Source organism: Varroa destructor, unplaced genomic scaffold (assembly GCF_002443255.2).
Source record: "Varroa destructor unplaced genomic scaffold, Vdes_3.0 BEIS01000007.1, whole genome shotgun sequence".
NCBI lineage: Eukaryota > Metazoa > Arthropoda > Arachnida > Mesostigmata > Varroidae > Varroa > Varroa destructor.
In genome coordinates, this window is record NW_019211460.1 from 32,437,159 (window position 1) to 32,462,240 (window position 25,082).

The following is a 25,082-nucleotide window of genomic DNA, read 5'->3' on the forward strand; positions in this document are numbered from 1 at the left end:
AATTAAACATGCTTTACCTGAACAGAATCGAGTCATTTAGTTTACTATAGACAATGAATTGGAGCATACAATATGAAAAAGGAAAACATCCTTACTAACAATTAAAATATCCAAGATTTTCTCTATTTATTTATACTTTTTACAACGTTCACCCTCCTAGAGCATTTATAAGTGTTAGGTACTCACTATCCACTACAGAGGCTATATATATATATATATATATATATATATATATATATATATATATATATATAGAAGAGTTTACCATATATATATATATGGTATAAGATATATCTTCTATCCCCATTTAAACAAAACCTACTATAGATAACGAGCACGACTTGTAACGTCGGTTGCGGATCAGAACTTTTTACTCCTATTCATTGGCTGTAAGCGTTATTGTTAACGGCGACTGGAAGTCCGCGCACGGTCCAAGGCACAGACCCTGTTGTGGAATAAGGTCAACAACTTTTGAGAAATTATTTGAAACAAAAATCGCCAGGCTCTTCCCAGAGATGCGGGTCGCTGTGGATATACAGGTGTAAGGACAGAACATCCTCTTAGGAAAAAGAAGCCGTCTTTACGAAAAAAGGAGAAAAAGAAAAGGATGCAACTGCGGAAGCACTATCTCGTCATGAAATGTGGTTTTGCTGGGAACATACGTAGGTTTTCCGGGGTGACAAAATCGCAGCAAGAGAAGACAGCACTTTGATATTATCTAATGGAAGATTAAAAGCTATTTTGACCAAGTTTCTTTTATTCGAGTTGTACATCAGACACGTGAAAAATGCATCCCGCAAAGCACTAACTGCGTTAGGCACAAAAAATTGCGCTGATTGTTTCAATGCATTTGGTTAACCTTTCATTTAAATCGTCCTTTCATAATAACTCTCCCTGTTCGGTGGCCGAGCACACTCAGGAGACAACATCAGCGGTTGTTCCTTCATGCTGTGCGCAGCTAAACATAAAGCCACTAAAATGCTGAAGAAACCAAATGTTAGATAACAAATTATACGGCGGTCCTCAAGAGAGGTTTTCCTTCGTAAACAGTGCGTTTTGAGGTATAAAGCGGTATCAGCTAAAATAGAAATATTTATATTTTTGTTACGCCTACCATAGTCCATCATTGTCCCGGTGGATGTTGTACATATACTAATAAAAGGAAAAAGGACTTCCGCTAGATGAAGATAACTGAAGCATTCACGACGATATTTCTCCCTCTGCTTCGCTGAGCGCCTCATACTTCGAAAAGACGGTTCGATTGTGGGGACGGTGGGCCAGCTTCCGAAGAGCAAACGATGCCATAGCTTTTGTACGATATTGATATACTTAAGCACAACCATGGAACGGCTGCTTTCATATTAACTACTATGTTCTTTAATTCACTTGTCCAAAGTAAACAGTGCGTCCTTGCATAGTTGATGTGGGTTTCCTGTAATAATAATTATAACGGTCCTGCCATATTAATAGATGCTACAGTGTAGTTAGTTAGAGAAGCTGAACACTACAATTCATACAGTGCGTTTAGAGGTGTCATATAATATATTGCAAGTAACTGCCAGGCTAATAGACTAATTTGTGTTCAACAGGTTAGGAGTGGAAACTTCTCAGCACCACACATACGCTGAACAATTTTTGATTGCAGCTTGCCTGATCAACTATTACTTTGGTGTTCATAATTAATCGATGGACTACGTGTTATTTGCATAGTTTTTTTTTTTTTTTTTCTATTAACCAACAACAATTCTAGCAACTTATCAAGTTACTATAAAGCAACGAGATAAATAGGTTACATAGGCGAAGCTCTTTATGACCGAATTGAGAAGTACGAAATTTAATTATGCTTGTTACAATTCGTAACAAAAGTCCCTTTTATCCGGACACGGTAATCTTATTTGAATGTCAACTGTCTCTTTTAAAATTTCATTAAGAGCTTTATATACATTTACAAATTACAATTCGTGTTTCAACTTTAATTCGGCTTAAATCATTGGAACTTCCATAGCCGATTCGGAAAATGGCAGACAAAAGATTTTACTGAACGATAATGTGTCATTAGCGGCTACAATTAGGCATACGAGTCGCTATAATAGCTCTTTGTAGCTTTGTTCCTTACCTCAGAATAAGCTGAAGCTTGTAACCTGAATATGCTGTCTGGAAAAAAACCCGTGTTGCCATCATCTCCCCATTAGACAAGATACGTCCTACTTGTACTGAACCAGGACGAACAGAACGGTATACTGGGCGAAATCCATCGCTTCCAAGCTTTTTAACCATAGAACAAACAACACCAAGAAAAATCGTGGGAGCTATTATTCATTATGAACATGGTGATAGATCTTGCGTGTTACGGCACAATCGAAAGTCGTAAACTAGTTTTAAATGGCCTGTTCATAGATATTAACTAACAATTCCTAGTTTTTAGTTATTAAAATGGCTGCTTAAACAGCCACTAGCGACAACCACATTCATGACAACTACACACAAAGGTTAAGATGTAACTTAGTTCCTATTGTGCTATAATTTGTTTCCGTAATTGTGTTCATCTACATAAAAATATATTAAAGTGCACTTAGTAAATTCTACGTAAATTTTTGTCTTATTTCTTGTTTACTATAACGATGCTCAAGTTCTCATACAAACCATGGAAAACTTTTTTAATTTCTAGGTCACACCAAAGGATGAATTCGTACATGGTTGCAGCACGCTTACAAATTCATTGTTTTTATCTGAACACCGATCCAAAGTTTTAGCTGTTTGGAAGGATCACATCCTATAACTTCACCACGACAATAACAACACTGGAAGATGCACAGCTACATACATGGGCCAGCGCTTTGTTTTTTCATCTCAAGCCTAAATGTTTGAAATTGAGTTACTGGTGGGTCTTAGACCGCCATGGAAAATATATACATAGTAAATCTAATCGGACGGCATAAGTGTGTTTATGAAGACTTACAGGACGGGGAAGTATACTTGGCAAAAGGCGACTGTAGTCCTCTCAACCGCAGCAGCGCCACAGCATGCCGCTCAGTCTACTCTTTTCATAGCAGTTTGATAACACTCCGTGTTCAAACGGCGAGCCTCTTTGGGCGCAGGACCCATTATGTATGTTGAAGTTACCTTAGAGCAGTAAGGAGCATTAAGACTGGCGCAGACCGAAATATTGTCTGCTCTGTTTCTGACGGACAAAGCACCCTTCCTTCTGCTACTTATCGGGCGAGTGACTAACACACGTTGCCTTCTCCTGCCGGCCCCCCTTGCGCTCCTCCATGGAGACACATAACCCATTCCTCTCACAATCCACATAGTTGTTCAAAAGGGCCGCGCACCCGGCAGGGATCTCCATCTGCGCCTCATTGGAGAACTGCCCAACTCCTCGACGCTCACCTCCTTGGGACGCACATGCACAGAGACAACATTTACACAACAATACTTACCACCCCTTATAGAACCATCTTGGAAGAAGCACCACGCTACTGCTTCTTTTCTTACACGTCTCTCTGTTTTTTTTTTTTGCTGTTATTCACAACGCAACCACTCTAGGCAATATTTGGCTATATAACTCGATGTCGCATTCACTTACGTAACGGATACTCACGGCGTGGTGGAAAATAACTTCAAAATCACCAGCCGAGTGTTTGTTATTAAACAGCCATCTGTCAGGCCTTGCCTGCTGTTCAGTGTAAAAATGGCAACCCTGTCAACAGATTTCTTTAAACAAGGCCCTGGACGACTCGGAGGATGTGTCACATCAGTGCCATTACTCATTTTGTTCAGCTTCTTAGGTAAGTAACGTACATCTTGCTTCATCCTACCTATATGCTTTCCCAAGCTGATTTGTGCGAAACGCTTGACTAATGCCACTTGGATTGCGCTATAGACGCCTACATAAAGCTATACATCACAAGGTAGGAAAATCAGCATTTTTTGTTGCCATGCTTACAGCGAACTAGATGGCCAAAATAACATCATGGTTTGTCATGTTCAAGAGAGAAAGTTCCCAACATGTATGCTGTGTTGCCATAATGAGACGACGAAAACCGAACAGGACCACTTGAAAAAGCAACGCGCTATGAAATTATCGACAAAACAGAATTGATGAAGTGAGTCTACTTAATACAGTCTTGTAACTAAGAAAGACAAAACAGAGGCTCTCATAATATACGAGAAGAGGATGCCAAGCTATGTCCTAATCTTCAGCGAGTATTGTCGTTTTCTATACTGTAGAGCACCAAAAATATTTATGCCAGATATCGACTATTAGACTTTCCAAAGCTATCGATAAAGATATAACAACAAATAAAAATAATGGGAAACCTAATGCTTGGCTTGTGCCACCAAAGTACACTAATTTCTTCCGTTTTTATGGAACCAAACCAATGTATTCCAATGCAGGTAAAGGGTTGAGTTACACAAGGTACCACGATTGATTTGGTCACCTTATGACCCACTATTATATATCTAAACACGAGCCTTTCTACCTGATTGTACTCGTGCTAGCACAACGCGTATTCCGTAGACGATATGCAAATACAACAACAATTCTTTAGCGTTTTTGTACGTAAAGATGCACCGTAAAATATAATTTCCAACAGCCAGGCGTTTCTTCGATAGATGAGATATCTCATAACGTGAAGCTATGAACTTAAATGTTTACTTTGATACAAAATTCTACGGGCATAAAAAGGTTTGACTTGAGAATAGGCTGCAGGTAAACGGTTGTAAGTTATTCCTTTTTTTAGATGGATAAACATTTTTTTTTATATTTGCGATGGTACACATGGCAGATTGCTTCAAAAGCCACAATGGATTTCGTTGCCTGTGGACAAATACAGTACACCTACCCTTTAAGTATTACCATAACGTAAATGACTTTTTCGCGTCATGTAGTTCTAAAAAAGAAATAATAGGCTGAACCGTAGAGTGGAGCCTTATGTAACGGAACAAAACAGGTCAGCCGCACTCCGATTTATCTTCTCGAGGATGTTACTCTTGCTCCCAAGTATCTTTGTTGTTGTTGGACGCTTCATCCCGTTGCACCACTAATTCAGCTTTCATTGTGAGGCCTCACTAATTAACAAAACAACTACCTTGATGTAGTGTCTAAGGTGAAAACTAAGCATTTTAGACGCTATTCTTTTAGGGCATTTCTTAAAATCACTTGATCCGTATGTATCCGTATCACTTGAGCTCTAGATATTCTACCGAGCTAGCTTTCAAGCTAATTTATGTGCCGCTCTGATCTATTCGAAATTTTAGCACAGCTCACATCATAAATTACCTTTGTGTGAGCCTCTTCTTCCAGCGCAAATTAAATAAGAGTTCCAGTGGGAAAATGGTCTGGCTAGAGATACTAAATAAACATACTGATCGTAGATTAGTAATTACATACAACGGATATATGTAACCTTATCGTCTTTTGTGGAATCCATTTATGATAAGCAAGCGTTTTATGTAAGTAGATGATTTGCTCGCACCATCTATTTTACATTTTGGTGGTCAGTACGAACGTTCAGAAGGCATGGCAACTTCTCGTGAAAGAACTCTTTCGTCAAAACTCTAGAGGTCGTTCCTTTCCAGTTTTCTTTTAGCAACACCGATGTAGATGCCCAACATTCAATTTCATCTAATACAGTGCTTATATCGTAATTTAATGCCCGCCCGATGTTGGCAAGCGACTTGACTTTCTGTACAATTTTTCACTTCGACGCAGGTAACACTTGTTGGGCTGTTGGCAGTAGAAAAACTGGTGAACCAATATATCCTTCGATGAAGAACATTTCATGCTATAAGTGTCACTCGGAAATAGACGGCGCGGCATGCTACAATGCGTCACAGTACAACGTGACCTTCCAGACATGCAGTCAAAGCATAGCTAACGGAGGAGGATGCGCGGTAAGCATCTTGCTAGCTGTATCACTGACATCGAGCTCTCTTTGTAGGCGCTCGAATATTGCTATGAAGTAATCAAAATTCACCGGAATCTTTCTATATAACTGGTAAATATTCACGTGTCACGACGCTGCTGATATGGGCGAGGGTCGCTGCGACCGGGAATACACAACATTGCGTATCGCGCATTGTTTAGAACTCCCTTGACTAAAGTTTCATTAACTGAGACGGGGGGTTTCATTTTTTGTGTTGGCGGGTATTTTTCTGTGTCGTTTGTAACTATTTTTGTTACCTCTCTGGGCGCCTTGATATGCAATCCTCCAATAGGTTTATCGACTGGACACCTCCGATCAGGCCACAGGTGTACGAACACACTCGATCGAACGCGCCTGTGCAAATAAATGTGAACCGGATTGCGTCGTTGTCGGCGAGCGTCACAAGCTTCATCTATGCACATCTTGCTGCAATGAAACCTTCTGTAACACCGATAATTCAGCACGGCCCAGAGGTACTCAAGTAGTGACACTCCGAGCATTTGGCATGCCAATTTACATCGGCTACCCTGCCATTTTAATATTCTTTATGCTGATTACTGTACTTGACCGGTTTGTACATAGTCTGCTTGATGTATGACAAATTTAATGATGAAATGAGACGACAAAAGCTTGAACAGAATTTATGACACATTCATAGTACAGTATAGTACAGTGTAGCCAACACATACACAGAATATTGCTTAACGGAATTTTAGCAAAAGATCATCGTGGTACGAAATTAGAGAAATATATTATGAATTGTATATGTTTATCCAAGAGTTAATAGCCATCTTAAGCTACATTTAACAGCTTAAGGACTAAATGCAAAACATTTTCATTAAGCAGTAAATAGAACCTCCCCTATCGGACTTACTCGATACATTAAGATCTACAAACGTCTCCATTTTACACCCATACTATGTGTTTAACATAGTACTGTACAGTAAAATGATCAAAGAAGTTTAAGACGTATTAATGGGAAAGGTATTGTCGAGGTTGTATCAAATTAACAATTATCGAAGGCTTATATCTAGCACAAAATCGATACACATAGTTTATCGCTCAAAAAATAATCCTTTCACTCAGCACAATGGGGCTTTACAAGCTGCACCGACCTGTATTATCTCTACTGAGCCATGCTATTAAAATGTTTCAAATCATTAATCATCTGATCACATCACGTTTACAATATCTGGCTGCCTCCGAAAAAGTAGTAAAAACAAGAATATTGTTTGCGATGGAGCCATTATACATTGCATAGAATTAATTAATTAAGGCTATATATAGCGTGCGTTAATAGTTTGTTCGCCCGTTCAATGATGAGACAGACATATGATTTGTAATTTTCGTGCCAAGAAAAAAGGCAGTTGATTATCTCACTCAAGAGCCTGCATTTAGCAGTATTCACACCGAGCTTAATTTTAGGAACCTGGGCAATCTCCACCAAGATCAAAATTGTGTGATATAACACTTGACTGGTTGATCTCTAGGCGTCGTCACCTTTTATTGAGAAATTACTTAAAGCATTTATTATTATTCTGCTAACAAATATCCAATGCAAAGGTATCAACCGAATTACATAATGTGTGTCTATATTCCCAAGATGTGATATGAAAACTTGCCATTCTTTACCGTTATGTTAGTAGCTGGATATTTGAAGGCATATACCTAACATGTTAGCAGCAGCATCTTTTTGTTTCCATCTTGCGTCAATTTTTCGTGGCTTTTGGATCACTCAGGGATCGTCCGTATAAACTAATCAACCTGAACACTGTTACATACGTCACTACGTTATAGGAGCAGATAGACAGCTTAGTTCTTGACCGTGACAGTTGTTTATATATATAATACAAAAGTAATAAAGTAGATTTATGTTGATAAGGTATATATACGCATGGGCGTCTGGCTATCAGTCGTTTTGTAAATAAACTTTCACACTGTTTCTATTAATAATAAGTCTATTTATACTATTATAGACTAGTTATTCATTAGAACAACACTGCATTCGTATGTGTTAGAAGTAATTTTTGAATGTAAAGCTTATGTCTAACTCGAACTTTTAAGGGACTTCGATAGCTCATCATGGTAAATTCATTTCACAAAGACTACGAAGCTTGCGTACCCAAATTCATGCTAGGTTATTAATACTTTTTATTTTCTAAGAAAAGCTACAGAACAATACGGAATACAGCTGTCATATAGTAGATAATAACCGAGTACAGCCGAATGTCACAGCTCGTTATTGCTATGCGTTGCAAGGCGCATTATGAAGATACCCGGACGCAAGTCAGGTAAAAACTGTATGATAATAAAGCCAGTATTGCCAACCTCGTAATTGTAAGGTGTTTATGACTGGTCTTGAAATGCATCTGGACATCTACTGCAGGACGACACCACTCCCAGGAAGTCGAACCATTTTTTGGCGTACGTTTCGACGATGTGCATGGATCGAGATGGGTCGGCCTGGACGGCTTCTGGGCTTTTGATCAGCGTTATTTCACTTAAGTTACGATGTGTTTAACTTTACATATGTCTACAACTGACACGTCCAATGTTTGAATAATAAGAAGCAATTCGACGAAATGCCAACAAGCCGATTTCTGTAACTCAGCAAATCACGTATATTTATCTTAAATTGACGTTTAAGCGCTACTTCCTTTTTGGACTGCGCATAATGGTTCTTATATCATACTCTCCTTTAAAATTTACACTTTTGACACTAGCACAAATAATTAGTCCATTTCATCTTACCCAGTCTTGTTTATTTAGCATGTTTGCACGGAACCTCGTTAAACTGAGACATACTCGGTGATATAATCGGTCCTACTTATTTAGTATCGCTACACAATATTGTACAAAGTCTCGCTACGAGCACAAATTCACTTCCGAAGTCCGATGCCTTGAAGAATAGAGAACAGTACCTGTTCCAAAACAGTCGGCTGTAAAACACTTCAAATGTATATACAAAGTCGTTACCATTTTCACATTTGAATGGCTATTTCAAAATTCGTATCAGGATTTGGTTTTTAACACCAACAAATCTGGATTAGGGTACTGAGGATTTTCCAGAACACCCTTGCCGAATTTAAACTCAAGGAACCGTGTCACATTATTAGGGGCTGAAGCGTACGTCCCCGCAAACTTTATTCTTGTTAGAGGCTTGAGGAATGCTTCCGGAAATTCCCGGTCCTGTGGGTGATTTTTAAACCACGTATCCTTGGTCATTACGCCATCGTTTGAGCGAAACGGGAATATGTCAACGTGTACACGATTAGTTTCCGAGTATTGCACCCGTAGGAAAGTACCTTCCGATGACACTGAGTGCTCCCATACGAATCCCTGGGGGTCACGCAGTCCTGACCTCCGTCCGGCCATTTTCGGGTTCGACTTTTTAAATATCTCAACGACGTTAGCAAGCCAGCTGCATTTGACTATGTCCTCTTCATAGATTCCTACAAGAGTCACGTACGTCGCAAATTTATAGGTTAGTTGTGTATATGTGTGCATCACACTATTTAATCTATGGTGCACAAAAGCGCTAATTCAAAGGTTTCCTCGCACTCAAAAATAAAAAGATATGGAAATGCTACACAGTTTACAATCTTACAATAGGCCGATGTCTAGCCATTGCTGTAGGAGACTATATACTGCTAGTCCCAATTTCTCCTAACAAAATATAGAGTACCGTGATATCTCCCAGTTTGAAAACATGATTGTAAGTCACAAAATTAATTCATACCGATATCTACGTCATAGTCCCAGGGGATGATATCTCCGTTTCTAGCAGCTCCCAACAACGATCCCCCTTCAAGCCAATAGCGAACATTGGCCGCCTCCAGCACCGAGAACACGTGACGAGCGGTGATGCGCAAGTTGTCTAGACAACACGGTGGGGTCCATCTGCCCTTTGAATAAAAAGCGTCCGTGAGGTTAGTATGAAAAGGGAACATCTTGCATCGTGACAGCCCAGTTGACATTGTCTAAATGCCTATCAGTGTAACAACTGCATTCGATTGAAGGCATACTGATTCTGCCATTTGAGACTAGCAGTACTGTTTTTCCACACCAACGGTCATCTAGCGAAGAAATTACGTAGAACGAAAGTGGAAACGAGATTAAAAAACCAAATATCAACGATAAAAGTCGAACACATTTTTAATTATACAAATAATAACCGATAACCTTTAACGAGTAAATTTACCTATAGGTCTCCTCTCCCCTCATTGTTACACTTCGTATAAATAGATCGTTACATGATTTTCTTACTTTGAACAAATATTCAGGTGTGTCTCCATGAATCGTGCCAAAGCATCTTTGCGTATTTTTACTACACCCGTACCACTCTACGTGCGACCCGTTTCTTTGCACTTTCTTAATGCCAAGCTTATCATAGAGCGCCCTCTTTCTATACTCTTGGTACTGGTCACGCTTGTCGATTAAATGCTTTGTCTGAAACAACCGAAAGACTGGCTTGGTGATTTGCAAATCTCCAATCAGCAGGACTTGTATACCGCGCTGTGCTGTCTGCACATAGATCGAGTCAAAGAGCGGTCGTTCCAGGGGAAACGGAAGAGAGAACAAAAGTGCAGTGGACATGAGCAATACGTGCTCACCGGAAATTGCATCACACAACGTCCATGAGTTGGCAGATTTTTCCCGGTTTTGATACTTCAGTGTCCATTGGCGCGAGTCTACCTGCAGGCTTAGGCAATCTACAAGGAAGGCCCCGCCCACGGAAACTGCGGCCATACGATCAGGTTGACTGATGAGTAACTTGACTAATTCGGTTAACACGGCGGGCTGGGTCAAACGCACGTTATCAGGTACCAAAAGGACGTAGTCGGTTTTCACGCGCACTGACACTGTTGCATTGGGTAGGTCCGTGAGATATTTTTCCAGGCGAATGGTTTCCGCCATTAGGGGTAAATTGCGAACAGGCGGATAGAGCACACTGTCGGAGACGATCAGCATTTTCATACGAGAGAATATTGAATGAAAAGAAAGTGCCGTCTCTTCGAGGTCGTGGTTGTATGGCTCAAACTCTCGAAAGATGACGGTCACCATTTGATTCGGGAGGTCGAAAGCTCGCTGAAACAACGCCATTTTATCGATTTTCATTGGCTGCGCGACTACCTGCAATTTCTTTATGATAAGAAAATAAACAAAAATAATTAGAATCAATTCTAGTCATCATCTAGGTAATTATAGCGAATAGATTTTTTTGTTCGGATATTTGGTACGAGTATCTACTTAACCAAAATTAACGACAAACCGAGGTTTCGAAGTAAATTAATTGAGTTGCAATTTAAACATGTTTGTAACGACTAATAGCACATCGTGTTTTAAATTGAAGAAATCTAAAATAAGTATGTATACCATTCCAGTTTTATTAGAAAAGAGAGCACAGTCGTTCAACACATAACGAGACATGACAAGCATATATATATATATATATGTATGTCATAAAAAACCGCTACCCTTTAAAAGGGTAATCAAACTAACCTTTCTCTGGGATACCTATCTCATTATCCTTGATCTTACTTTAATTTGAAGGGAAAAATTAGGTATATATGACATATACTGCATTGCATTATATGTCATATTTACAAAAAATGGCAACGGATTCAAAGAAATTTTATATATTTTGCCATGGAATGTCATACGCGCTTTACTAATGCATATAATAATAAAGAACCTGAGTAATTTTTTTTACCAGGCGCGTACGACCATTCCAGGTTGCATTGAACTTACCTCGATTGGCAAATTAGAGAGGGACTGACAGCGACGATCAAGTGAAAACCACATGATAAGGATAGCTATAAAGTTCACTGATATGACAAGGATAAGCAAAGTGCGCCATGCCGACCGTTGATGCCCGAGCGCCAGTTTTGCCAAAAGCCGGCCAAATTCCATTGCGGTCGATGCACTAAAAATGGACGCAAATCAGTTCATGGAACTGCTGACTGGCATTTGAAGTTGTTTTAGTTATCTTCGAAGCGTTCTGCTATGCCAGCCACTCTCGCAAAGTCTTTGGACGTTCACCGCCCAAGGCATGTTGTTGAGAAATCTTGAGTGATCGATACGATTCAATGAAGAATCATTGTTTCTGATTGCAAACTTCTCACCACTATTATCGTGATAGTATCCCATTTCAACTGCTCGCATCTCAGATCGTTTACCCGTAGCAGCGCTACACGTTGGGTTTCACTGCAATTTAATTATTAATACACATTAATAATGTATATATATATATATATGAATTATCTACAATACCTTGCCTTTATAGTGTATGAAGTATGTACTCTAGTCTGCCCTATGATTGCGCGTTGCAGCTAACTGATACAACAATTTTCCTACTTTTCTATATGGAGCATTAAGCAACTAGATACTCCGCGCGATGCCTCGAAAAGGTTTAGTCCTTCGCATTGTCCATGAGATGAGATAGTCCACTGCGTACAGATGTTAGCCGATCCAATGATGACCGCATGTTTACCGACCGCATGTTATGACCGTTTAACACCGGCTGGTTAGTTGGGAGGCGATCACCATTTGGGATTTTAGTGAATGAGATACAGTTTGTTTTGTTCTGCCGAATCTCTTTTATGTGCGCGACTTTTCAGCATAGATCATCAGTCGAAGTAGGAGCCGTCGACTGAAACCAACCGAAGCCAAAAAGAGGTTAGTAATCAAGTTCCATTATTCATCCTCTCCCTTTTATATAAATACGAAAAATAATGCCAACCTATTAGGCTACCATAAGCGAAGATGGCGGACTTTAAAACTGAATAAATTTTGAAGAAGTGTGACTAGGATGACGATTTCCTTTATATGAGTTGGAGGTACCCTTTTTTGTTTTCCGCACATTTGTCTCAGCGCTCTGGCAGCTTCTAGATATACAAATATTTACCAGGGAACACCTCTTTGGTCTTCAACACACCAATCTCCTTTCTAAGAATATATGCACCATACATGTACTGTGCTTTCACTTAAGGCCTCCTTGTCGTAACGTCTCATTTATTTTCGATGAATTTTCTGCAGCACTGCGACTTCTGTGCAACAACCACTTGGCCACTGAGCGTTGATTTTCGATACTAAAAGATATCTTTTTTCTGAATTTATTTTTCCTGGAGAAAATAACTTGCGTACACATCCAACTGACTGAATTACGCCTAATCTCGGTCAGCACCGGCCTGTTTGATATCCTCTGAATGATAATCATAGGATGCTGCGAAGTTTATCAACTCAGCACAGAAACTACGTAATGAATTCACTGACTTATTACACAGATAAATTTGCAACTCATTTCCACCCTATATACGTTACATAGAAAACCACGAAGTATTCCACTAGAATTACTGAGAATTATTGGGCATTGCTCGCAGTATTTTGTTGTCGATACTGATTTTGTTGTTGCTATATTTTAGTTATGTTACATGAAACTGTCAGTTAATTCTTAATGATCTCAGTTTCTTCAAGCGGATGCGGCCTTAGGGCTTGTATAGTTGAGTAAAGTTAATTTAAATTAACTGTCTTATACTTACAAGTTCCCAGAAGATTTGGATATTTACCAACCAAATTTCGTCTGCTAGTGGCACGTACTTAAAATTATTCGATACCAAGATCCGCCGGATTCGCTTGTAATAGTCTAATGCAACGTCCATAATTTGTACAACAAAAATAACGTATAATGTATGATGTTATCACTAATATCTGGCGAGGCACATATAAGCGAACCCTACGGGCTAATGGTTGTTGTTCTTGATAAAAGGTCAAATTTTGGCGCGCTCCTCGCGGCAGGCGGCAGCACAGTGAACGGAACTGTGAGTGGTTTTTATTTGTTGTGAGCACGTGGGAGCTGTTCTATTTCTGCGCGGTGCTCGCCTTGTACACAAGAGTTTCTGTGAAAAGCCAAGGATTTCAAAAAAGATTTATCTTTTTAGGGTTAGTTTAACACATACATCTTCAGTGTCTGACTATTTATAGACTCGGATCAGAGTTAGCAAATATGGGATTTCCAGGACGCGGCGGAAAAGGTAAGTGAGCGTGCGTTCGTTCTTCCAGAGACTGGCAACGTTTTTCAAAAGACAACATGTTTTTATCAGCTCAGAATAGCGGGATGCCGAGGCACATGAGACGCGAGCAGAGTGTTTATGCTGGTTTTGTGTATGTTTGTCTAGAGCTATGACACGGTTGACGTTAATCTGTAGAATTAAACTACTTTATCGTTTTTGTTTCACACATGTACAAATACCATTTTGAATGTTCAAATGTATCCTTGTTGGAGCCAGTTAAGCCTGCAATCGAATTGTAGGTTTCTACTTAAATTCGCTTTAAGATTACTAGTTCAGCTTATTGGATTCGCTTGCTAAAAGGAAACGAAAAGAACTACTGTACATAGTCGTCCCATTGTTGAATGTTTATTGTTACTTGACATTATTTGCACAACGGTTTTTCTATACAATTGCTATATGTCATTATCAGAAGAACACATTCAAATTACGCGGATTATGTGTATTTTATTTGGCCGTATCTCGTCAGAAGAACATTAAAACAGTCCTTCATGCATTTTTGAGACGTAATCATAAAAAAAGTCGACAACTGAAGCGTGTCAGGCGTTTATCTGTTGAACAGATGAACGACCGAGACATTAATGGACTTTTTCGTTTGTGTCGTACTAAGTATCTTGAAATACCGCTTTTCATTTATTGCTCATGTATAACCATTCCATGTTTCTTTATTTAACAAAAGATTTAAGATCTGTTACCTACTTGCACACTACGCATTACAGCTACGTTTTTTGATCTTTTTCATTCAATTAAGCCTACTTCTAGCACTGAAGTTCGTTATACGATGTTCGTCACACACTTCCAGGAGGTTTCGGTGGGGGCGGAGGCGGTTTCCGTGGCGGTCGAGGTGGCGGTCGAGGTGGTGGTGATCGCGGCGGTAGCCGTGGAGGCTTTCGTGGAGGTCGTGGTGGCGGCGACCGCGGAGGCTTCAGAGGAGGTCGTGGTGGGGGTGGCGGAGATCGTGGGGGTTTTAAAAATAGTGGCTTCCGGGGCGGAAGAGGTGGAGGAGGTCGCGGTGGAGGCGGTCGTGGTGGAGGCCGTGGAGGTCGTGGAGGAGGAGCAGGAGGTTTCAAGGGGGGCAAAAAAGTCATCATCGAGCCTCATCGCCACCCCGGTGTATTTATTGGTCGCGGTAAAGAAGATGTACTTGTTACGAAGAATCTTGTGCCAGGTGAATCGGTCTACAACGAGAAACGCATTTCGGTCGAAGATGGCGATGAGAAAGTCGAGTATCGCGTGTGGAATCCTTTTCGTTCTAAGCTGGCTGCCGCGATTTTGGGTGGCGTTGACCAAATCCACATGCCGCCAGGATCGAAGGTTCTGTATCTGGGAGCTGCCTCAGGTACGACAGTATCGCATGTTGCTGATGTTGTAGGGTCTGAAGGTCTCGTTTATGCCGTCGAGTTCTCACACCGTTCAGGACGTGATCTAATAGGTGAGTTGAGATTACTAAATCATAACTTGTATTTTTTACTTTCTTATACAGTACGTTTTATTTTTTATTTTTCAATTGTATTATGCAAACTGTCTTGCATATTTTTCAACGATTTTATAATCGACTGTTTAATTCAGCTTGTTGTTTTTAACTGAAAAATCCATAGATTAGTGAGTTTTTGGGCACGCTTAGCCTAAAGACAAACGAAATATTAAATTTGTACCAGTAGTTTAAAAAAAAATCAAAACATTTTAATCAAAATTCTCTTATTATAGGTGTGGCTCAAAAGCGTACCAACGTTATACCCATTATTGAGGATGCCCGCCACCCACACAAATACAGGATGCTTGTCGGCATGGTTGACTGTATCTTCGCTGACGTTGCCCAGCCGGACCAGGCTCGTATTGTTGCCATTAATGCGCATAACTTCCTAAAAAACGGTGGACACTTTGTGATCTCAATCAAGGCGAACTGTATCGACTCCACAGCCGAACCGGAAGCAGTGTTTGCCGGCGAAGTTGAAAAGTTGAAATCGGAGAAATTCAAGCCTCAGGAACAGATTACCCTTGAACCGTATGAGCGGGATCATGCGGTGGTCGTTGGCGTATATCGGCCAGCAGGCAAAAGTTAGGCGGACATAGTTACTTACGAAGCAATTTAGCCAAAAAGTATTGGCGCACTCCCTTGTATATTACACTCCTTTAGGGGAGGGGAGGAAATATCTAATACATACTCTATGATGTTAAATTTATATATAAATTTAACATCATAGGAATATATATATTTCTATGTAGCATATTTTGATTGTATTTTTTCAATGAATAATTTGATTTACATCAACAGTAAGCCGATGTCTTACTGAAATATTAGCCGACTTGATATACTTTTCAGCGTACGACTAAGTACAATGTCAAACTTACAATTTGTAACGTACTCGCCATGTGGTGGGTTGGTTGGCATCAAGCTTTTGACTTGTGTAGCTCTGCAGGATTCAATGACTCTGCTTGCTATCAGAAAGAATAAATTCTTGGCGTTACGTCTAGGATAATAGTTCTTTCTAGTTTAAAAAGAAGTGTTTTCCACTTTTTTATTTCACCTGAAAATTAAGAATTCACATAGCTGTTAGCGAAATTATGTGTCTGATAGCGCTTTGTTAGTTGGTAGAAATCCTTGTCGTTAAATTTATGGGGTACTTGAAAAACCAGATTTAGATGTTAAATTTATGGGGTACTTGAAAAACCAGATTCAGATTGATGCTGTTGTTAGTCGCCTGTATAAGTAAATCAAGTTTCAGGCGGAAAAAACATCGCCGCACGAAGGTGTACTCAGATCGTAGGAATTAATATTGGATAAAAACAACTGCTTATAACTGTTCGCTGTTCTCAATTGTTCGATCCTAGTTCATTGAACAAGTAATTTTTCACTCCCATCTTTTCAAACTATACAGCAAAGCTTAACTCACTCTAGGTTTGTTAACACCATAATACTAATAGGATTTAGCGGTTTGTACGAACGTTTGGTATCTTCATTTCAACTAGTTCTTACGAAACCTTGGTCTCTATTTGTTGAGATGGACGCAAACTGTTAGTCGACAATTAAAATAATGTAGCACGGTGTTTTCACAGTCCATGCTCCCAGGAAGGAAAGACAATCAGCACATAATGGATCTAAACTTCGTATTTCACCTCTCGAACAGCTCTGTGCTATATGACAAATTTTGATGGCTTTCACGACACTGTAAGAAATAACATAGCTTTTTGACCAACTGCTGACCGCTATTAGGCTATACTGCCAATTGTCGTAAAAAACCATCAACTTAGCAGAATGTATTTTGGACATACTGAGCATTCATCTCCGCGAGCTAATATAAAACTGTTAATCACTAAAACTTAGCATGCCCTTAACAGTTTAATTTGCGCACTGCTTGACAGAATTTGTTATCATTTCAACGTTTTTGAGCCTAATAAATAGAACGGTTCCTGGAAATAAAATTAAGCTTTCGGCGAACTCTAGAAATACAGAGCAAAGACTACAGGGAAACTGATTTTTCGATTATTCTATGCACCGTCAAATGAAAAGATTAGAAACTAAGCCCCACCCTTCAGATCAGGGTGTATTCTAGCTAAAATAACTATTTTATATAAACCTCTTAGGTATGTGGCCAATTGTTTCTCTAACAGACCATCAAATCTAGTTTCAATAAACTTATTCAACAATATTACATTAACAGGGTAAAAATGAGGAAGTATTCTGTTTTAAGATTCGCGTGTTAATCAAATAAATAGTGTTTGTGGACTTCGTCTCAGAAATTTCCGTGGCGTAAGCATTTCAGTTGTTTTGGCTGGTCTTGTTATCAACATTCCGAGGTAGAAAACTCCGCATCTTTTTGTAGATATGGCTTGCCTCAGTTTTACCGTGAAGATGACCTCCATGACTGAAGCATGATGCAGGTATTGGAACTACAGCGGAATGCTTGGGGGCTCGCACCATACGCCTATACGACGTCATTATAGCAACCGAACGCCTATCAGAAATTATGTATTATTACAATTACAGATGGTATAGGCTATCATTATATGTATTCTTTTAGATCTACATAAAGAAACGATTTGTATTCAGAGCGTCTCTTCTTGAAATGACGGTATGCACCGTTCGATTTCTTGTGGCTTTGAATTAACGTTGCTGTTACCAAAACTACTTCCTAGCAGCGGTCTTATAAGTGTTGGTCAGCATTGCGTGGTTATAGTTACTTCTGTGCACTTGGGTGAAAAAGATTTGTTTTATAGAGGCCTTCATTATTAGTGTTTACACGTTCGTTCAATATAATTTTATCAAAGTATTGTTTGTCGGATCATAAGCCTTAATACAAACAGCTCATTTCTAACATACGTAGCACACTTTTCGTCGTACTGCATAATGAGAAATATGCGACTTTAGACCTTACAAGTGTATCTCCTATGACATCTTATATGAATCGAATACATCTACGCTTGTGTCATAGTAAACAGAGGTAAATATTTTACTATTTGACGCTTCCTTTTCAGTGTGGGGTTGATCTGTACGACGTATGTCGGCTACATTGGTTGGCGTAGCTTTGATGCAAAAAGGGGTTATCGTGGATGATGAACTGGGTGTCAGACCATGTTCTTCCATATTGTTCGTGAAACCTAAGAACACCATTTCCAACACCCTCTGGGCAAATTTCAAATTGGCAAAAAAAAGTTTACCAGTTTACTCTAGAAGCAGTATCACTATTTGCAGCTGTTCTTTTGATCGATCATTCCCCAAATTTCTGTAAGTAATAAAATCGTGTAGTGATTGCCGGAGACAATCACAACCATGTAGAATGGGATACAGCCATTCAAGGACGAATTTTAAATCAAGTGCCGTCTACTGGCATATTGCGAATCCAACGCGAAATAATTTTTTGAAGTTGAAAAGCATATACTAGTTTCCAATGTTTGCGCGACTTACGTTTCTCTTGGATTAGACGAGAAGGAGAATCTTAATGGTGATGATTCCAGTGTCGTCTGTGAGATACAATCCGCAAGGTAACCACGTAGACCCCCACTTCTTTCTTTGGTGATGATAATATTTTTTATTAAAGTAATTCTGAATCGTTTTATAAGATCAGTTAAACTGAAAATAAAAGATGACGTACACGTAAATAGTTCGACTGTTAGAACATTCGCTGTACTCGGAGATTCGTTGCGTTTTTATTTTGTTTTGCATATATTTTTCAAGGTAATAACTTTAGATCAAAAATAATTATTTAGACATTCCATTCGATCGAAATATTTGTAGTTTAGAGGTTTGACACATCTGTGTATAAGATTTAACGTTTCAGATTGACAAAACTTAAAAATATATTTCCAAATCTATTATTCTAAACTGATTATTAAAATAATCATGAATTCATGAATGAGTTCAATGGAGACTAGTCCGCCTTATTGAAGTTCCCCTAGTTTTTCGAGCTGTGCTTCACCTGGATATTGGATACCAACGTAGTCGACATACATACTAATACGATAAAGCCTTTTAAAGCTATTGTGCTCTAGAGGTTAGGGTTAACTATGTATGACTCACTCGCAGATCACATGTTGGTTGATCGAAAGATGTATATGATGATGTGTGTGAATTTTATAAATAAAGTTCACTACAAGACAATTCCACTTAGCAAGCTGCTTCATTGTTGTTAATCAACCAACAAAAATAATATGGCAAACCTTGAGTAAATACAATATTCTTTGTTAATTTATTTTTAAATAGACTCAGTCGTTTGCAGGTTATGACGTAGCAGGCATAGCGTTAAAATATATAAGATTTACATTCCTGTTTGTCTATGTGTACATAAACACGAGTCTGTTTTGTTGACAATAATAATTTACTACAGAAGTTCACGTGGTTTGTTTGCAAAGATGTATACTCATACGCGTATTTTTTGAGTTTCAGTAAACCAGATTACATTAAACAAAGGCTAAGCCATTTGTTCATTGGAAACGTTATGCGTTTCTTTACGTTGCGGAAATAATTAGCTATGGAGCATACTATTTAAAAAACCATGGCAATAATTCAACGTATTATTATTATTATTTTTCACTTAAATAATTATTTTTGTGAATTATATAGCATTTTGCGCAATAGCTTTTCATTGATATTGTACATATGTTGTAACTATATGGTAAACTATCTGGTAGGAAGCTGGTTCCTTTCGCAAAACTGCGACTTGTTGCCTCTTGATTTGATAACTTTTTGATCAAATCGCTTTTCAAATAGTAATGTTTGACTGGAATAGTTCCTCTCAAATTAGCATCTTGTTTTGCACATAAATATTTAAGGCTTATTAGGAGTTATAGTAGTCAAGAACACAAGTTCGTCTGATTAGAAGATTTGCTAATATTTCACTTAAATGTAACGTTAGATGTAAAGCCAATATTATGCTTAGCCTCTAGATATAATTAGATATAATAATAATAAATAATAGATATAATAACTGTACTCATCGATGGGTTCAAGCAGTTTCGACCTGTGTCACATCTTATTGATGCCGCTGTACAAATATTTTTCGTGTGAACTTCTTTATAAAATTCATATCTACACAAGGTCACGCATTATTGCATATGACGGACGCCACGCTACGGGCAAATTCTTTAGTTTTTGTTGACTACTGCATTTTCCTTGCTTTTCAGGGCAGAACCCCCAGCACTAGGCTATCTCATGCAGAAGCCTAATCTGCAAATTGCTGCTTGAAATGTTGTTAATACCATATGAACACTACATGAGCATATGTATATGTACGGTTTTATTATGTGTAAATAATGGATGCATAGAGAGAGCATGTACTTATGTTTTGTGGCAATCACTTGTTCATACCTGTTGTCCTCAGTGTCCATTTACGGTTGACGAAGATGACCTTTACGATGGTCACTGCTGATCATTTTCTCAATTCTTGACTTTTGTTTATACGAAAAAGAACAAAAAATTTATCTTAATGCTCGCGTCAGATCATGTTGCTCGGATGGGTAAGTTCACCTGCAAGAGCTGCAGTTTCAGTGACAGGTCGATTGGATGCCGCATGTCGCATTTGTTCGTAAGCATCGGTGAGTATATCGTTGCTAGAACAAAATTTCATCTGCATGTACAATCCAGCAAAGTTTTTCCTTAATACTCTGATAGAGTCCGAAAGACCGAAGTCCGAAACGAAAGTCCGAAGAACCGTTCGTAATGACATAAATACAATCAATTGTCGGTTATCGTTCACCACTCAAGGCTAAGTAAGAGATAAAGATCAAGAATCACGATCAGCTGTGAAACTGGCATTACTCGATACGCTCGTACGAACTGAATTACCGAAAAATGCTCGGTTTCCCAGAATGCTTGTCCATGGCAGTCCATTTAGCAAAGGCAACGTTGCTTACCAGAACATTTTTTGTTAACCTATTGTTTGCCTCGGAGAAGCCTGAGTTTCAAACTGAATATTTTGTTGGTTCTCCATTCTAAAACAAGGAAAAACAGATTGCAGCAAGGTCTACATCGTTGTGTCAATTCTGGTAGAGCAACATTGTCGAATAGTGGTAGAAAATTCTATTTGACGAATACGGTGGAAGGAAGTGCAAACAAATGGGGACGTCGGCCTGAGCACTTGCGTATTTGCTTCTTTGTTCAACGTCGAGTCCGACGACCATTGCCAATCCCTAGACATGAATCGTGGAAGTGGGTCCGATAAGATTACCAGCTCTTTGCATGGCTTGTCAACAGCCAAAGGAAGCAAATCGCTACATTATCAAATATAGGATACGTGACAAATAAAATTACCTCTGATGACACTAAGAATAATAAATTCAGCTTTTCGTTTTCGTTGTAGACTGCATTCGACTGCATTAGCGCATACTTATCTGCTATCATGAAATAGCTTCGTCGACTGAGACATCGATAATAAGGTAGTCAGACCAGCAAGAACAACTGAAGTTACAAACCAACAACAACGAACGGCGGTGGAAAGGATACGCAGAAGCAGACGCATCAGAGAACAAATCAAAAGTTGCATACTTTTTGTTTTATTAAATTATTTTATGCTTAAATATTCGTAAAAGACTGAGTACGATGTGATTCAGTTAGTATGGAAGCCGTGATTCGCCTAATTCGCACTACCAATTGTATCATGTACAATATTATATTATGTACTATTATATATATATATTATCTTGGAAGTCTGCAGCTCGGAAATACTTCGACAAAATATGTTAACGACGAGCTTTAGTGTTTGTACCGTTACTATTATGGTTTACGCATCTGCGTATCGCTCATTTGGTACCAACACTAGTTCGTCTCTGTGACATCATTTGGTCGACGATTTTGGGCATTTTCTGCACGCATTGCACAAATTCTTCAAAGTTCAACTTATGGTCGTCATTGGTGTCGAACTGTTGAATAATCTGCTTGGCGCTTTGATCCAGGCTTCCCGATTTTCCGCGAAGTCGATGATAGCTCTTGAAGATTGAACTCATTTCGTCCTCAGTGATGAATCCGTCTCCATCGACGTCATAGAGGAGGAAAGCGCGTCGTAAAATCTCCAGAGGGTCACCGCGCAGGGTGGTGCTCATGGAGACGAGATATTCACGAAAATCAACCGTACCATTTCCATCCTGATCAATGACGCGAAATACGTTTTCGGCAAACTCGTCCGCGTTTCCATCAGGGAAAAGTTTCGCGTACATCGCCTGCAGCTGATCCGTACTCATTCGGCCTTTTGGATAGGCCTTGTGAAAGTTGCTGTAAAAATCGAAGATTTCTTTTTCTGTGAAATTCGAGCAGTTTTTAAAATCCTTGAGTTCGGCTGGCGAAAGCTTGCTTGCATTTTTGCCCATGGCAATCCGATGTGTGTGTTTTATTTATATAAATATATTGTGGCAATGATTGGTCATTCGAATGGATAACTATGCAAATCCTAAATCGACATGCACTTTGCTTAGAAGTAGTTCCTCTGCTTGGTTGTTCAATGACAACACCTAGTGGCATTCCTAAGAGAGACTTGTGTAGTCCAGGCAGTCTATTTGGCCACACTTGTTCATGGGGAAATCCACGAAGATGCGTTCACGTAGTTTTTCATTCACATAAGAGACCCGCCAAGGTGTGTAAGATCAGGCCGCTACGCACAAAATTTCAATGTTAATGGCCAAGCGATCTTTTATCTATTTGAAGGTATAACGCCAGCACCACAAGTTCTGTATTGTCTCGTTAATCCTTACGGAAGGGTGATATCTTTCTTTGTGTTCTCTTTGACGGAAATCCACAGTCACATTTGCAGAAACACAACTATCTATGGCACTTCTCGATGGCTTTCCGTTTCTATGTATTCTCAGTCGAAAAAGATCGTAGGATGGTCACGAACTCCCAAGAGGCAATCACGTCTATATGCGGCAGTTCATCGGTCAGCCGCAAGTACCGTTTTGTGCAAGACTTGGGCGTTCCATTGCGCTTTGGCGGCGATGTAGAGAGATGCTTCGTGCAAAGCGCAGCAGCAAAAATGCTTTCTTATTCGCAGCGCCGTAGGAGCTGGCGATATAAGCAAAAAGACTGCACATGACCTAAAGCCAGCAAGCGCGTTGAACAATACTATTTATTGGCGACTTCGCGAACGGCCAATCACCCGCTGGCATTCGATTCATTCAAGCCGTAGCAGAAATTCCACTAGACTATTATGATTCAGCTTCTGACACCAGAGGGCGCTGGGCTTTGCAGAAAGAAGTTTTGTGAAAAAACGGATCGCTGAAATGAATCGTCCATCAAACTATTCTACTGTAGCTGTCGCTGTTTACGACGACGATGACGACTTTTGCGTGGTAACTTTCGGTACCGCTGCCTTTGCTGATCAGGCTTATTACTGCTGCGACCGGTAGCGGGTAGTGACTGTATGCAAATCTGTGCCTGGAAGACACGCCATTGCAGCTTGAACAGCAACTGTTATTATTATTAGTGACAGTAATCGTGCGAGTAGAAAGCGACCGTCTTTTGGCACGTTCAATTCGGCCCACTACGATATTCCCGAGAAGCTTACCTTTGGGACTCTCATAACGGGTTAGGCCATACAGCTACATCTGCCCATTGGCTGGTGTAGAAGACGGGGAAATATATATGTATATTGCGTTGGGCCATTGGCTTTCGACGGCCATATAGTAAACTAATCGGCTTTTCCTGACCTGTCCGTCTTTAGCGATCGCACTGGGAAAAAGGGCCGGGAGATTACAACAATTTCACGGTACTAGACATACGGAAATTCTGCTGTAGTAAATATTACAAATCTTAATAGAGGATAAGCATAATATATTATCAAATTTATTGTGACGTAGCGTTGTTTAGGAAGAAGTACGCTAGAAATGAATGGCAGGTGACATGAATAAAGATGATAGTACCACACATTATCGAAGGGCAGCGATAAATAACGGCCATGACGGTGATAGTGGCCTTCATAACCAGATGTCATTCTACTACAGAATAGCTATGAGAACACGTGTTGAGTGCTTCTTATTACACACAAAACTGTATGAGGTTTAAGGTCCTAATCCAAGGTTGTAGTTCGGAAATATTTATTAGGAAAGTCCGACCAAATATACAAAGCACAAATATATGTCATGTAGGCTACTTCAAATCTACAGACTAACACACGACCCTACCTATTGACAGCAGATCGAAATGAGAACGCATAATAATCAAATGTCAAATATAAATACATGGAATTATTATGCTTCTAGTTGACAATAAACAATGTTCTAATACACGGAATAATAATAGTAGTAGCGTTTATACTATAAGTTGAGCATGGGCAAGTGACAGCTCTACGACTTTGAAGTGTTTTACATAATCGAATTTCGTGTAGTAATAAAGATACTTTTCGATCAGCAATATACTGGATTAACCCAGTAGCAGCCTTGTAGATAATAAATACAATTACGCTGCAGTAAACTTGATCAAGCGATTTTATCATCCGATTCAGTAATTCATCACTGATCCGGGAAAGCCGAGTAACTAGCGATGTTTATTCAGATATACCTTTAGCGTTCTCACCCGTTCGGCAGCACAAAGATAACACTGGGTCATTTTTACTCTAGCCGTTGTACTCAATTTATTACTTGTCTAGTATTATGTATGAAT

At 39.4% G+C, this 25,082-nt stretch overlaps 4 protein-coding genes, 1 long non-coding RNA gene and 1 pseudogene across 8 annotated transcripts; 2 read left to right on the forward strand and 4 right to left on the reverse strand.

The window, feature by feature from the left end:
• Positions 1-737: 737 nt before the first annotated feature.
• On the reverse strand, positions 738-3,833 carry LOC111253645 (uncharacterized). Of its 2 annotated transcripts, none has more exons than XR_015316497.1 (4): positions 3,819-3,833; positions 2,960-3,393; positions 2,117-2,265; positions 738-1,432 (listed from the first exon to the last, which is right to left on the reverse strand). It is a non-coding gene; the product is annotated as an uncharacterized LOC111253645 (long non-coding RNA). The 2 variants fall into 2 exon arrangements; XR_002674750.2 differs by lacking the exon at positions 3,819-3,833 and adding an exon at positions 3,602-3,742.
• LOC111253643 (uncharacterized) lies at positions 3,658-7,886 on the forward strand. The gene is made up of 3 exons (XM_022813363.2): positions 3,658-3,788; positions 5,717-5,898; positions 6,223-7,886. Exons 1-3 carry the CDS (start codon positions 3,692-3,694, stop codon positions 6,526-6,528), a joined length of 585 nt encoding a protein of 194 aa, XP_022669098.1. The 5' UTR covers positions 3,658-3,691; the 3' UTR covers positions 6,529-7,886.
• Positions 7,887-8,670: 784 nt separating this feature from the next.
• Positions 8,671-13,631, reverse strand: LOC111253641 (ribitol 5-phosphate transferase FKRP). 3 transcript variants are annotated; one of them, XM_086974215.1, is made up of 6 exons: positions 13,472-13,631; positions 12,388-12,582; positions 11,682-12,137; positions 10,197-11,072; positions 9,670-9,835; positions 8,671-9,382 (listed from the first exon to the last, which is right to left on the reverse strand). In XM_086974215.1, exons 3-6 carry the CDS (start codon positions 11,841-11,843, stop codon positions 8,943-8,945), a joined length of 1,644 nt encoding a protein of 547 aa, XP_086830341.1. In that variant the 5' UTR covers positions 11,844-12,137; positions 12,388-12,582; positions 13,472-13,631; the 3' UTR covers positions 8,671-8,942. The 3 variants fall into 3 exon arrangements, with proteins under 3 accessions (XP_086830341.1, XP_022669093.1, XP_022669090.1); XM_022813358.2 differs by having other exon boundaries at positions 12,288-12,582; XM_022813355.2 differs by lacking the exon at positions 13,472-13,631 and adding an exon at positions 12,838-13,052 and having other exon boundaries at positions 12,288-12,582.
• A 124-nt stretch (positions 13,632-13,755) lies between these two features.
• On the forward strand, positions 13,756-16,473 carry Fib (rRNA 2'-O-methyltransferase fibrillarin). Its single transcript, XM_022813361.2, has 3 exons — positions 13,756-13,963; positions 14,802-15,431; positions 15,707-16,473. The coding sequence occupies exons 1-3, from the start codon at positions 13,936-13,938 to the stop codon at positions 16,060-16,062; spliced, it is 1,014 nt and encodes a 337-aa protein (XP_022669096.1). The 5' UTR covers positions 13,756-13,935; the 3' UTR covers positions 16,063-16,473.
• Positions 16,179-21,826, reverse strand: LOC111253644 (uncharacterized). The gene is made up of 3 exons (XM_086974216.1): positions 20,805-21,826; positions 18,906-19,070; positions 16,179-17,955 (listed from the first exon to the last, which is right to left on the reverse strand). The coding sequence occupies exons 1-3, from the start codon at positions 20,822-20,824 to the stop codon at positions 17,760-17,762; spliced, it is 381 nt and encodes a 126-aa protein (XP_086830342.1). The 5' UTR covers positions 20,825-21,826; the 3' UTR covers positions 16,179-17,759.
• Positions 21,827-21,972: 146 nt separating this feature from the next.
• On the reverse strand, positions 21,973-23,977 carry LOC147754595 (hippocalcin-like protein 1 pseudogene; annotated as a pseudogene).
• Positions 23,978-25,082: the final 1,105 nt, after the last annotated feature.